This window comes from Ostrinia nubilalis, chromosome 9 (genome assembly GCF_963855985.1).
Source record: "Ostrinia nubilalis chromosome 9, ilOstNubi1.1, whole genome shotgun sequence".
Lineage (NCBI taxonomy): Eukaryota > Metazoa > Arthropoda > Insecta > Lepidoptera > Crambidae > Ostrinia > Ostrinia nubilalis.
The window spans coordinates 13,347,669-13,361,363 of record NC_087096.1 but is presented as its reverse complement, the minus strand read 5'-3'; the positions used below and the strand labels follow the sequence as shown (position 1 = coordinate 13,361,363).

Here is a 13,695-nt window from a genome sequence, read left to right as displayed (position 1 = left end):
TCAAAGAAGTTACTGAAGGTCTGAATTTATTTTTAAGACAGGCACGAAGGTTTTGAAAACAAGCTTAATTGGAACAAAAATAAAGTAAAAAATGTAAAATGCCTTTCAACACAAAACACGACTTATACTCGTAAAGTACATACATTTGCTTTTAATTTGATTTCTTTAGTTTGTACATTCACAGTAGGTACGTATTCACGCATCCGAACTTTAGAAAACATCCTACAAACAATCTTCTATATTTCAAGCACGTACCATTTCTCAATTTTGTATTACCCATCTTTACAACAGATGCGCTTGCTACTGGAAACTTAGTTCAGAGAAACTTAAACCCGGGATTTAACCGGGACTCCGGGAAATTTTCAACTAATGCAATAATGCAATATTCCTTTGACAGTAACAGAATTTGAGCAAGTTGGACGGTTCTCTAATAAGAGATTGGTCTGTTCTTTTTGGTTTTGCTGACAGATCATTTATGGTTTGGTGATTTGGGTGACTGATAGTCAAAGTAGATTTTGGTATAATTATTTCTATAAAAAACATAGAACAATTTTAATGTGATTAAACATCGTGGAAAAATCATAAAGAATTTACGAACATAGGTAGTTCTTTATTTGTTAATTGAAAAAACTATTTAGAATCATAAGATAATTATGCACTGTAGTGTCTTCTAACAAATGCCCCTTTTAAAAATAATACATTTAAGCAAGATAATTGCAAAAAAAATGTAAAATACCTATTTGATTTTTGTCTGAAATGAGCATGAAACAGAAATAACTGCTGACTATACTATGTTATGGTAATCAATCAGCTCGTATGTATTGCTATTTGTTATGAATCTAAAATTATGTATGAATGACAGGTGTCATGTGTAAAGAGCTTTTTTAAGAGGGTCAGATTCTCTGTTTACTGAGACAATGGTAGGTCAAACTTAATTTTACATTATTGACTAAAAATTAGGGCATGCATTATTCGTTCGATATTGGTATTCGAATATTTCGAATACTAAAATTTATGGTATTCGAATACTTCGAATAAAACGAATTTTTCGAATACTGCTATTTTCAATATAATGTAAATTAAAAGAAACACTTTTTTGTCTATAATCATTTTAATAAGGATCAATTTGCTTAATACTATCATCTAACTTCAATAACTACTTAAAAAAAAGGCTGCTATCGAAGGTATTCGAAAAAATACTGTTCAAACGAATGAAGCCCCACATCGGTGATCTGATACCTGAACATCAATTTGGTTTCCGGGAAAGACACTCCACAACTGAACAGGTCCACAGAACCATAAACATCGTCTCTGAAGAACTCGAAAAGAAACGATACTGCTCAGCTGCGTTCTTGGACATAATTCAAGCCTTCGACAAGGTCTGGCATAAAGGGCTCTTGTACAAACTCAAACAGAACCTCCCATGTCCATTCTACGAAATACTTAGGTCGTATTTGAAAGACATATGCTTTGAAGTCAGATCTGGAGACTCTGGTTCTGCCCTATGCAACATAACGTCCGGTATACCCCAGGGTAGTGTCTTGGGGCCCGTGCTATACCTATTGTTTACCGCAGACCTGCCAACAACTGCAAATACATTCACAGGAACCTTTGCTGACGACAATGTAACAATGGCAACACATGACGATCCAGTGACGGCCTCACTCTCACTCAAATCTGTGCATGTTCATGTAACCTTCACTCTCAGAAGAAACTCTTGCCCACCGGATAAACTTAATGGTATCCAAATACCTCAGGCTGAGCCGCTGAGGACGTTAGGTATCTGGGCTTGCACTTGGACCGCAGGCTAACCTGGAGAAAGCATATAATATGGACAAAGAGGAAGCAACTAGATGCCAAACTAAAAAACATGATGTGGCTTGTCGGAGTCCAGTCACAGCTGAACACCAGTAGTAAAATGATGGTCTACAAAACTATCCTTAAACCTATCTGGACCTACGGGATACAGCTGTGGGGAACAGCTGCCAACTCCAATCTCGACATAATCGAGCACTTTTAGACAAAAGCCGTACGTTTGATTTACCAAATGCCGTGGTATATCAGCAACAGGCTCATCTATCAGGACTTGCCATTGCCCACAGTCAGTGAGGAAATAAAGAGCCACACACTCCGCTACAAGGATAAACTTTCAAATCATCCAAACTCATCAGTCCAACAACTCATGACCATTGAAGGCTTCCTATTCAGCAGACTGCAAAGAGCTAGTGTCAGGCAGGAGTATCCTTAGTAGATTTTAGGACAGTTGAGAAACCGGATGCCCACTGAGGGCAACTGAGTCACTGGACTCCTGCTGATTTACTACAAACAAAAAATCTCAGTACCACAGGAGATAATTACACCATAACACTAGCACCATTGGAAACCATATGCCTGGCACTTTAACCTTTTTCGCGAATATTGGTTGGCACTTGAAGGGATATCTGCGATTGCGCGCACTTGTCCATTCATCTAACCTTACCGCTAACTTCTTGTCTGCAGTTTTAATAGTTTTAAGTTTTATTAATAAGTTTGCGGTCAGATATTTTTACATTTTTTTAATAGGAAAGGCGTATTCGTATTGTTCGAAAAGACCGAATAATTACGTAAATGCTATTCGAATAATAAATGTGGCGAATATCCGAATAATATGGATATCCGGATATCCGAATTGCATGCCCTACTAAAAATAAACCTGGCCATAAACAAAATAAAAAGACTAAAAATAAAAATTGTTAATTCATTCAGTCATTGTTAAACAAATAAAATAAATAAAAGTAAAGTCAAAAGAATTCACCTTTATCCCATTTTACATGAGTTTGTGTTAATACATTTACTATGTATAGTGGTGTATCGATTGTTTATTGTAATGTTAAGATATTTAACCGGTGTTACTATTTATTTATTATTTATTTTAAGAAATACCTTTTGGAAGCTGTAAGTTCGACTTTTAGCTCTTTTTAGTCGAATTCGTCATAGGGAACAATCTGACTAAAAATCCTTTTCGTTTTACTACAGAAGTAATAAAGTTCAAAATCGTATAAAACTGACCATGCATAGATGTAGTACGAGTGACGTGCTGATTATAATTCATGTAAGTATGGAGCTAGGTTACGGCGAAATGCGGAACTAATATACAATTGTTGATATATGTTTTCCATTTCTACGTAAAATATCTCAACCTAAAGAGAACAAGAATAGAACTTATGGAGTAAGAATGAATCAGCAGGAAACAACATACTTGTATACAGGTTGTTTCAACAATTACTTAGAACATCAATTACTTAGCGGAGCACCCTTTGGGTATAAAAAGTAATCTTTGTCCGAAAGAAGCAATAACCTTTTAAATCAACTCTGAAATGATATTACATAATAATGAAAACATTATAAAAATTTACACAAGAAGTGTTCTACTCGTTTGGTAAAAAATATAGGGTTGGTACCTATTATTCCTGAAATAAGGTACAGAAATAAAGTAAACTAATAGATAATGTACTGAATTCTTAAGTTATTTTAAATGTCTATGATATAAGGGGATTTCCTTCTATTTTCCGGATATTTCATTATCAAAACTTGGTAATAACGGAACCCCTTCAGGAAAATAAATACCTACTTTTTAAACAAATCATTATTAATTGCAGTTTGTTAAAGCTTAACTAATATCAAGTACGACATAACCCTCAGTATATTTATATGATAAATTATGGATTGTAATCTCAAAAAATCATTTATTATCCATTTTAATGTTAAAAACGATAATTAATTCGTTGAAATGAATGCAAATTTAACTGTCTTGGATGACTGGACGTTCAAGCTAATTTGATTGATAGAGCTAACGAAACGAAAACGAATGATGTTACTAGTTATCATACGTTCAAATGAATATTAATCTAACACAACAATTAATCATAACAGAGGAATGCAGTACATATTTGTGAACTGAATACCAACAAAGCTACTGTCTTAAATTGTTTATTTTATAATGTAATAATTTAAATAAGAAAATGACACACATAATATTACAAAACTTCATAAGAAATCATAAATTTATCAAAAGTACTACATTGTTGGTAACATTAATGTTAGGAAAATCTATTAATTATAAGGCTGGGTTGTACCATCTTACTTTAACTTTAACCTAAAGTCAAACTCCATACAAAAAACACTGGTTATGGTCAGTCACGGTTAAAATAAGGTGGTGCAACTCAGCCTAAGTAAACTTAGTTCAATCACATATTTGTCAAGCTACTAATCTAGCTGTTAGCTACTTATCCCATAGGACATCCAGTGATTTCAATACATACACGTATATTGAGCCATATCAGAGCCTGTCATAAAATATGGTTTAGTTTAGAATTGACCAGGATTGAAATCTAATACTACTTATGTAGGGTATTTTGAAGGTATATATTTTCTCTTTGATGGCTACATATGTATCTAGTTGGTACATAACTTAATGCCATTGAAAATTTTCTGCCAGTTAGCCTTTGGGCTAAACAGGAAAAGTTCGTTTAGCAGTGACTTTAAAAGATAGAAACAAGAGGAAAAACATAATCTAATTTTCCTAGAGTCGTAGGGCCCACCATAAAAACTAGTTAACTATCAAGACAAAATAAAAGGTATTCGAGTAAAATTATCCACGCTTGTTACCCGTAGCGGCAATTCTCTCCGTGGGAAGCAGACTCTCTAGATCAGGGGTGGCCAACTTGATTAGACATAAGATCTACTGATTACTAACGAAACACTGGGCGATCTATCACTTACAATATACTTCTTGAAATCTTAAATGAAACAGCATAGTTTAGTACAGAATCATGTAGTATTTTTTGCCTTGCCACGATCGATTGGACTTATAGTCGGGATCGACCGGTCGATCCGACCGGTTGGCCACCCCTGCTCTAGATCTAGACAAAGGTGCTCGCTTTGTTGCTTGAATATGAGATCAGTGTTTTGTTACGCTAAAAGTACATGGCTACTTGTATTTTGTGATATAACCGGTCCGGTAGTACAGTCAGCGTCATTCAATCATTCAAAGTAGCCAAAAAGTTCGCAAAAAGTCTTTGTTGTAGTTGGAATAAGGTAGTGTTGTCAACTTTTTGGCCACTTTGGGTTTCATTCTTATTACAATTAAATAAGATATCACAGTTTAAAACACCGCCTTCAGTCCGTTTTCACTTTTTAAGAGCAGAGGCGTGCAGATCTGATAAGTTTAATTAATCAATCTTTTTTATTGCTTACCTCGAAATGACAATACTAATGCCAGTCAATTTATGGATCTGAAAACCTTGAAATAAGCTGAGAATGTGGACATTTCAAATGTTTCTAATTTGTAACTACCATTTAAAAAACAATTATCATTTAAAAAAATTCTAACGTGCGTTCGATTTGCTGATTCGTTTGTGAATACGGGCGTAAGTTACACTCGCGTGCAAAATCTTTAAGTTAAATACGTATGTTTGAAAAAAAAAGAATGGTCCAAGGATTGAACTTTTTTTTTATGTGTCTTTGGCAATTTCAGATTTTCACCTTTTCACCAATGCGTTTCTCATATTCTGAAATCACCCTCAAATATGAGTCTGGATTCTGCACCCAAAAATAGACTGCTACTTTTGAATAGTCTAAACATTGATTTAAACCAACGATTCTATGCATTAGAATGAATCTAGTTTCTAGTTTCGGATTTGTTTCATGACGAGCCTAAGTCACCCGTCATTTTGACACATTTCAGGAGTGGCAGCGTTTCGTTTCCATGTTTTATGCACGTCACTTGATGTCGTGTGTGTTGAAAAATGTAAAAGTTCTATTCCCGTCTAATAGCGAGGGAGGGATGAGCACTTCATTATTTATTTCTAAGTCGTGTTTCTGTGGCGGAAGACTGCAAAGTTATTTTCACGGGCAAAGAGAGTCTATTTTACTGCAACGTAACGTAATTTTGTACGTGAAAATTGAACAATGAACATCGTCATACTTTAAGAGAGTAAGGTAGGTGACAGGAGAAACAAAGATAAAAACATAACTCAAATTAATTAAATTAATACCGTAGGACTTTTTTCATGCAAAGCAAGGCAGGTATTTGACCGCAATCGCACCTGATCTTACGTATGATGCAGTCTAGGATACTAATTATTACGAGTATATTATTATGTTAGGATGGCTACATATCTGCCCTGTAAGTGCCTATTCACTCTCGCCTTGAAAAGGAACTATGTATTTATTAGGACGCGACCTATCTAGTTTATTAACAAATAGGTCGTGAGAAAAATTGACAAAGCTGAGTCGGTCAATATTGACGCTAAACTTTGTTGCACAGAAAAAATGCAGAGCTAAGAAGATTATTTGTAGGGCCAGTTAGTTAGATGATAAAAGCAGTCTGTAAACCTTTGAAAAAGAGGCTGACAATAGTGACTGAGTGTCTTGCGCTGCTTCTTCTCAGCACTGGCCCATTTTTTGTTCTGAAGCAGTGGTAGGGTTGATACTGGGACGTGTAAAAGTGCTTTTTTAAAGCATATTTGCATAAATAAATGAGTTTTATGAGTTTTTTTATGAGTTTAGCCAAATATACGCAAGACGACGGACTTAGATTCATTAATACGATGCCTATGATGTTGAATCTGATCAACAAACCTTGCGTGCGGTAAACACTTACCGATCGAGGAAGAAACGCACGAAATTGAAATGCATTAAATTCTTAATTGCAGATTACGAACGAGAGTTTATCGGTGTTTGCTATGTTGTAATCGAATGAAACTTCAAAATTACGATAAAAAAGTTCATTGCTATCTTTTGAAGAAGCATTTTATTCAGATTTACTTGAAAGTATGAAAGTAGATCATTTTACTCATGTCCAATATTTCTAGACTCACAGAAAAATAACAGAACCTTTTCATTTACAGCAAGCCTTCTCCTATTAAGATCCAAGGGCAACTACTAGCTAGCTAGATAGTAACAAAGACAAGAAGAAATTAATAGGTAGGTACCTATGTATAATGTTAAAAGCTTTGAGAATACCTAAATGTGAACCGTGCTTTATTTAATTAAGTTCGATGATAAAGTTCTTCCATATAAGATTATATTATGTACTCATTAAAACACACTTTCACGTGTTATTCATTAATTATTATGACAGCTGTTATGAGCTCTAATATCCAGTTACAGTTTCATACAAATCCCAAACTGGTTGGATTTAGTAATGAAGCAAATCATGCGTTTATGGCAAACCATTTTTTCGTCAATTAGTACTGTGACCTGCTTGATGTTACGGAATTTTTGAAGAATCATAAATATTTATGACACAATGTAGTTGTAATTAGATTTTTTTCGCGAATTTCGCAACAAATGTTTGGTTAAATGGCGTGTAACCTTTTTTCGTATAAGTTAGGTTCCAATATCTTACTTTAACTAAGTACAAACGTCGAAAATCTGTCAAACTTCATACAAAAAACACCGGTTATCGTTATAGTTACGGTTAAAGTTAGGTGGTGCAACTCAGCCTTAGACTCTATGAGCCATAGTCATGCAGAAGCCCATAGGTTACAATACTAAGTGAAGTCTAACATCAGGCCTTTCCGATGTGATTATGATGAAGAAAAATTTATTAGGTTAGAACAAAAGTTATACAAGTACATCAGCTGTGCCTTGAGTTGTGACAGAAGCTGTTTAAAACATACTATAACATGTAGGTCTATTATGAGTGTTCTTTTAGTAGAGCAAATGATACGAAACAATAGAAATTAGGTTATCATGTATCAGTGTTAAGTGACATTTGGATTTGAGATCTGATTAAAAGATAACACACTACTGCTATCATAGAAACTTAGATTCTAATCTCCTTGAAAATCCCCGAGGGATAACCCGTGACCAGCCCGTGGCTATCTCAATAGACAATAACCTTTCAAATGTTGTGGCCGTTGTGGGGTTTTCCAAAGTTTGAAGCTCATTTTGGAATATACAATTTGAATTTGCGGTATGATGCTTCGATTGTATGATTAGGCATACCAACCTAATTAATGTATTGAGTTCATTTTCTGTGGTCTAATTTAATAGGATCAGTTACTTTTTTCTGCTTGTCATATCTTCATGACCCAAACTTCTTTCTTATGTGCCAGTTCGAAGCGTAAAACAAATGAATAAATGATAATAGGGTATTCCACTCTGTTTGGCAAAGTACTATAATATGTTCTTTTCATCGTTAAAAGCCACCAAAAAAAATATTTCGGCGAAATAAACCCGCTTTCATGCCATAAAAATACTTCAAAATTTTGAATATATTTATTCCCGCGAAAACAGGCTTCTGCGCTGTCCGCCATGTTTATGACGTCATTTCGGCATGTAAACAAAACTTGACGTAGGTACATATTTTGTTTAGTTGTTGTAATTATGTTTAGTTTATAGTTTTCATCTACAAATATTTTCCTTTAGTATTTTCTTAATCTTGTAGTCATAATTTTGGTTAAGACAATGTTTGCTAATGTTAGTATTTTTTTTAACAACAGTGTCGGAGCACCTGTATACCTACGTTATGTATATTGTAAACTATTATTTTTATCTGTTAATGAACACCACTGATAGCAACTGATACTTTGTAAATTAATGAGTACTTGTCGTAATTTTAACTAACATTTAGGTATTTTAAGAGTAAAATAAAAGACTTGCTTATTATTTAAAGTACTTTTTTTTATTATATTTGTACAGTTTCATATAAAATGGGAAAAATATTTCTTTTCCAAAATGAAATAACACTGTGGAGCAGTTCTGACACATATATTTGATCATATGCAATCTCTATAATATTCACTTTATTGTCATTTTCATGCTTTAAATATTGACAAGAAGTAATTTTTCTTTTTTTAGATTTAATTAAAAAATCTTCAACTACACTGTCACCTATATTAGTTTCAGCACTTTTTAGTTTCTTTTTTGTCATTTCTTTCGTTGTCATATTTTTTATTGAAGATCCGACCTTTGATAGTGTCGATTTTTTCCAATAACATTGGACTGAAGTGCATGATGGCTCTTCACTTCTATGATGACACCACATTAAAAACGCTACTGCATGTTTACATCCACCGGCAGACGCAGGACAATCATGGCATGTCATCACCTGTTGTAGCACATCATCTTCTTGCTCATCTACAATGAGAGTTGTAGAATATGGTTTGGAACGAACTTTATGTTCCGGACATATTGTACACTTTATAGTACATAAAGCTTGGGTCCTTTGTAGTTGCACGTATCCGATAGCATCGTCGCCATACGATTCTCTTGCAGATCTGTGGATAACCAAGTCTTAGTTAACATTGGAAAACAAAACATAACCTATAACTTTCCGATATTTTTCTACAAATAAGGTATACCTATATAGCTGTTATTTCATTAAAAACAACATAATAAAGGTAATACTTACAAAGATGTTTTTATATTCCGGAATTCGGCAGAACAGAAATCTGGATTACATTTACATGCAAACTTTGCAACCATCATCGTGTCGATTTTTGGTAAGTTCGTACTATCTGCTTTTACGAAACCGGCTTCCATTTCGTGTTTTTAGTAGTCTTTAACTTATTTCTTATGATTTCAATAAATATCAACTGAATAATTTTGACGAATAGAATGCGAATAGAAAATAAAAAGTTGTTGACAGATGACAGCGAATGATTATTGCCAATATGACGTCACAGCATGGCGGCTCGTGTTTTTAGTCACGTGATATACAGATTAAAAATATCAATTTTTAATTTTAACATAATAAATAAATCATGTATATTTACGACATAAAATCAGTATAACTATGTTTATTTCTACATAAAGTTCATTGTGTATTGATTTTCATATTTTTTTATTTACCACCCAGAGTACCCTATTGACTTAGGCAGAGTTGCACCACCTAATTTCGATCGTAACTAACGATAACCGGTATTTTTGTATGAAGTTTGACAGATTTTTGACGCTTGTCAAAGTTAAAGTAAGATGGTGCAACCCAGCCTTATTAAGACAAGTGATGAGCTGTTAGCTGTCTAAGCTGAAGAGGTATAGACGATGACAAATGACGAATTCGATTGATTTGCAGTGATACGAAAGTAGTCGTCAGTCACCAGATGATTCATGGGTAAGTAGTTGACAAATACGAGATTGATAAAACAATACTACTCTTTTATTGAGTCATATTAATAAAATCACTGTGATTTTCAGTGTTAAGGACGCACATGTGTGTACTTTGGATCTATCACTATCTTTGTTGACTCTTTGATTTCAAAGTTAAACAGTTAACCCTATTGGAGAAAAAGAGAGAGTAAAAGCGCCTTTTAAAAGCCTATTTGCAGAAAATATTATGGCCTAAAAGAAAAAAGCGACAACTAGTCATGGGATAGGTAGGCAGGTACAAAGAGTTTGGTTTAGAAATAACAATGTCCTGCCTCTAGGAAGTAGAATCGTAGATAAAAGATAATAAGATCAAGACATTTGAATCAATCTAAGTATAAAAGCGATCTATCAATCAACATTTTAATAATGAATTTGACAAATTGAGACTCATCTATTTCTATTAGTTATTGAAAATTTTGATTAAATAGACAACGTTGAAAAATAACTGTAGTAACAGGAACAGTAACTAATGAACGTATTTTATTTGAAAAGCATAAAAATAAAATAGGAACATTATAGGCACATTATACATATTTCTATTGGGCATTGTTGCAGCAGTTTAAACATGTCTCTTAAAGTTTATGTCGCAGTAGAATATTGCATTGTTGAAAGTAAACAACTGCTGGCTTGACCACCTTTATGTAACCATAAAAACAAGATATAGTAACTCATATAGTGACCCATAGAAAGGAGGCTAATCTACATAAATAATGTGTTATGTTATGCCAATGAGATGGCAAAAATGGAGACGGAATAGTGTGTTATAATGTTTTTTTATGATCACAAATTAGGAATCTCGTAAATAACATCTAAGAGTTAGAAATTAAATGCCTGGATGTTGTTCTTCTACGGTTTGAACTAGTAAGAAGAAAGAAAGTAAAATTTGACAACTAAAAAACACGCAACCATAGGTATCAAAAATGAAAAAAAATGTTGTCAAAAAGGTCACCCACTCTTTCCTTCTTTTTTTATTTTTCTTTCACTCAGTATCATCTCTTGACGTTCTCTTGACATGTTTGTTACTGCCAAGACACTGATTTTCAGTGGGTATCTAGTAGGTACAACGAAGGGTAGCTGTGTAAAGCATGATATCACATTTCTTTATTTTAAACACGGTGCAGTGATGTTATAAAGAAACTCGAATTAGACAGTGATTTTTCAGTTTTCGGATACTATCCGGGAATCGAACCTAGGACTTCCAAATGAAGAGACCTAAACACTAAATCACGGAGGTTTTGATGATTTTTTATGATGACACCTTTTTATTTTGTTTGCAAAAAACTGAATGAATTTATCGAAGAAAACTACACTTGATCACTTGAGCCTGTCAGCACTGGCTTCTGTCGTGCAATTCGTTTATCTTTTGATGTTTTCTAATTTGATGTGTGATAATTTTATTTACTCGAGAAGTTTGTTTTATACTACTTATTATTTGTTTAGGTAAAACTCATGTGTATAATGTTCAGAATATTTGGCATTCGTTGTTTTTAGTTTGTTTAAAGACTTTTTTTTGTTAAATTGAACCTCTAGTTTCAAAGTAATGAATATTTATGTAGGCAGGATAGCAATCAAAATGTAACTTCATTGTAGTAGTAATAAAAAACTCATCAAATATTCTGTGAAAAAACGGTTACACAATGCAAAGAAACCATAATTCCACTTTAATTGTAGCTGTAATTGTTGTAGTGTAAGTATTTACGCGCATGCGTGCGGTGCGTGTGAATAACTTGGTATACGTACTGAGGTATGCTGACGGGGACATTGGCAACTTCCTTTCCTTGGGCGGCGTGCTGTACACGAAGGCCGGGTTCACGCACCCCCTCGGCTGGTGGGGGCACGTGTCCCCCTCCGAACCCCTCCTAATCCGTCTATGCCCCACGACATCAGTCACAGATTTCGCCGACTCCGACTTCCCGATCCCCTTCAACTTCTTCTTCCCCTTATCCGGACTATGAATATGCAAAAGCGCGGCTGCTTTCGGCGGAATCTTCTCCGGCACCAAAAACTCCTTAGATTTCTGCTTCTTATTAGTAAACAAATCACTGAACTTTGACTTTTCCACTTTTTTCGGACGCTGCGGCTTCAGATTCAGATCGATGTCGCCGCTCTTCCTCCGCTGCTTCACCTCCGGCTTTTTCCTGGCCATGGCTGGCGTGGTGGCCTTGTAGGTGCCGTCGAGGCCTTTGTACGCGTCGTACTCCTTGTCACTCCAGATCTGTGTGGCGAAGACAACGGTGTTTCGCTTTATCTTGTCAATGTCGTCCGCAGGTTCCTCGTCCTTGGTGGTCCGCCAGCGGTTGCCGATCAGTCGCAGCGAGGCGCGGACCGACCGGGAGCGTCGCAGCCCTCCTTGCTCCCTCTTGAACTTGTCGAGGAGGGTCTCCATAGCCCTGCGAGGGGTAGGGGGGCGCGGGCCCTGGGCATTGCACGTCACTCGACTGCGCGCACTCTATTCACTCGAACGATAGTTACGTGAGTCTCCGACGTTCACTCGTAGCGGTGTCGCTGCGTTGAATGCGGGCTGGTGTTATGGTGAGGTAGTTGGTAGGGCTTCGGTACAAACTCGCAGTGCCGGCCGTGCTCAACGGTGCGTCAGTACTGATCTCGTTTGCACAATCGTTTTGATTTGATAACTTATCTGATACGACTGTTTGGAGTACGCACGGCATCACAGATTTGTTTGTTGTGACGTAGCGTAATAAAGTATTGAGGACGAATTCGTGTGTGCGATTTCGTGCTTACTAGATATTTACTGTGTGCGGATTACGTATAGTGTGAGTTTTCTTGCGTAACTATTTCAGTCAATTTGTAAAAAAAACTCAAGGTTTGCTCTAATAGCCGTTATATTTTGTTAAACACATAATCAGCCCTAGTCCTACAAGTCCAGTAAGTTCGCTCCCTGGCTTAAATAACGAAACTACTCATTAATGAAAAATCTCTTTGATGGATTAGGTACATTTTTCACATCATAAAACCGATCAATATTAATCATAGCACGCACGAAGTGGCCCCATGCGCATTAGTCGATCACCTTGCACCGGTATTATGACGAACATAATTACTTTAAAGCATAACGATCCAATTCGGATAATTTTAATAACCAGTAAGTTTAAATTAGAAATGCTATAATTTAGTCTTGGTCGACTCGAAGTATTAATCAAAATCAAATTGCTTGAACGATTATGATTATTGCCTTCTCAAATAAAGGCAAGGTTTTTAAGGCTAAAATGTACCTACGTGCATATAGTGCGACGATTAATAGTCAAAGATAAGAAATTTTTGGTTCAAAAGGCATACTCGAACCTCTGAAAAAGATATAGCGACAAAATAATTCTACTGATTAGTCAGCTAGCACATCAGATTTTACAATTTGTAGTAAAATCACCTATTGAAAGTACATAGCATATTAAAGAATGTTAGGATGTTATACATAGTGTATAGCTTAATATGACGTCGTTTGTATAGGTAATATAACTTGATGGCCTGCGCCACCAAGGGTATTGAAAAATACTTAGAAATTAATAAAAAGGGACGATTAATTTGACTGATTAAATTGAT

The 13,695-nt window shown here is 35.2% G+C and overlaps 1 protein-coding gene across 1 annotated transcript in view; it reads right to left on the bottom strand.

Moving 5' to 3' along the window:
* Positions 1-13,695, bottom strand: part of LOC135074851 (ankyrin repeat and fibronectin type-III domain-containing protein 1) — a 52,248-nt gene that overhangs the window by 24,695 nt on the left and 13,858 nt on the right. The window contains exon 2 of the mRNA XM_063969233.1: positions 11,878-12,658. Coding sequence (XP_063825303.1) covers positions 11,878-12,523 — 646 coding nt within the window. The 5' untranslated portion in view covers positions 12,524-12,658. The remainder of the gene's footprint in view (positions 1-11,877; positions 12,659-13,695) is intronic.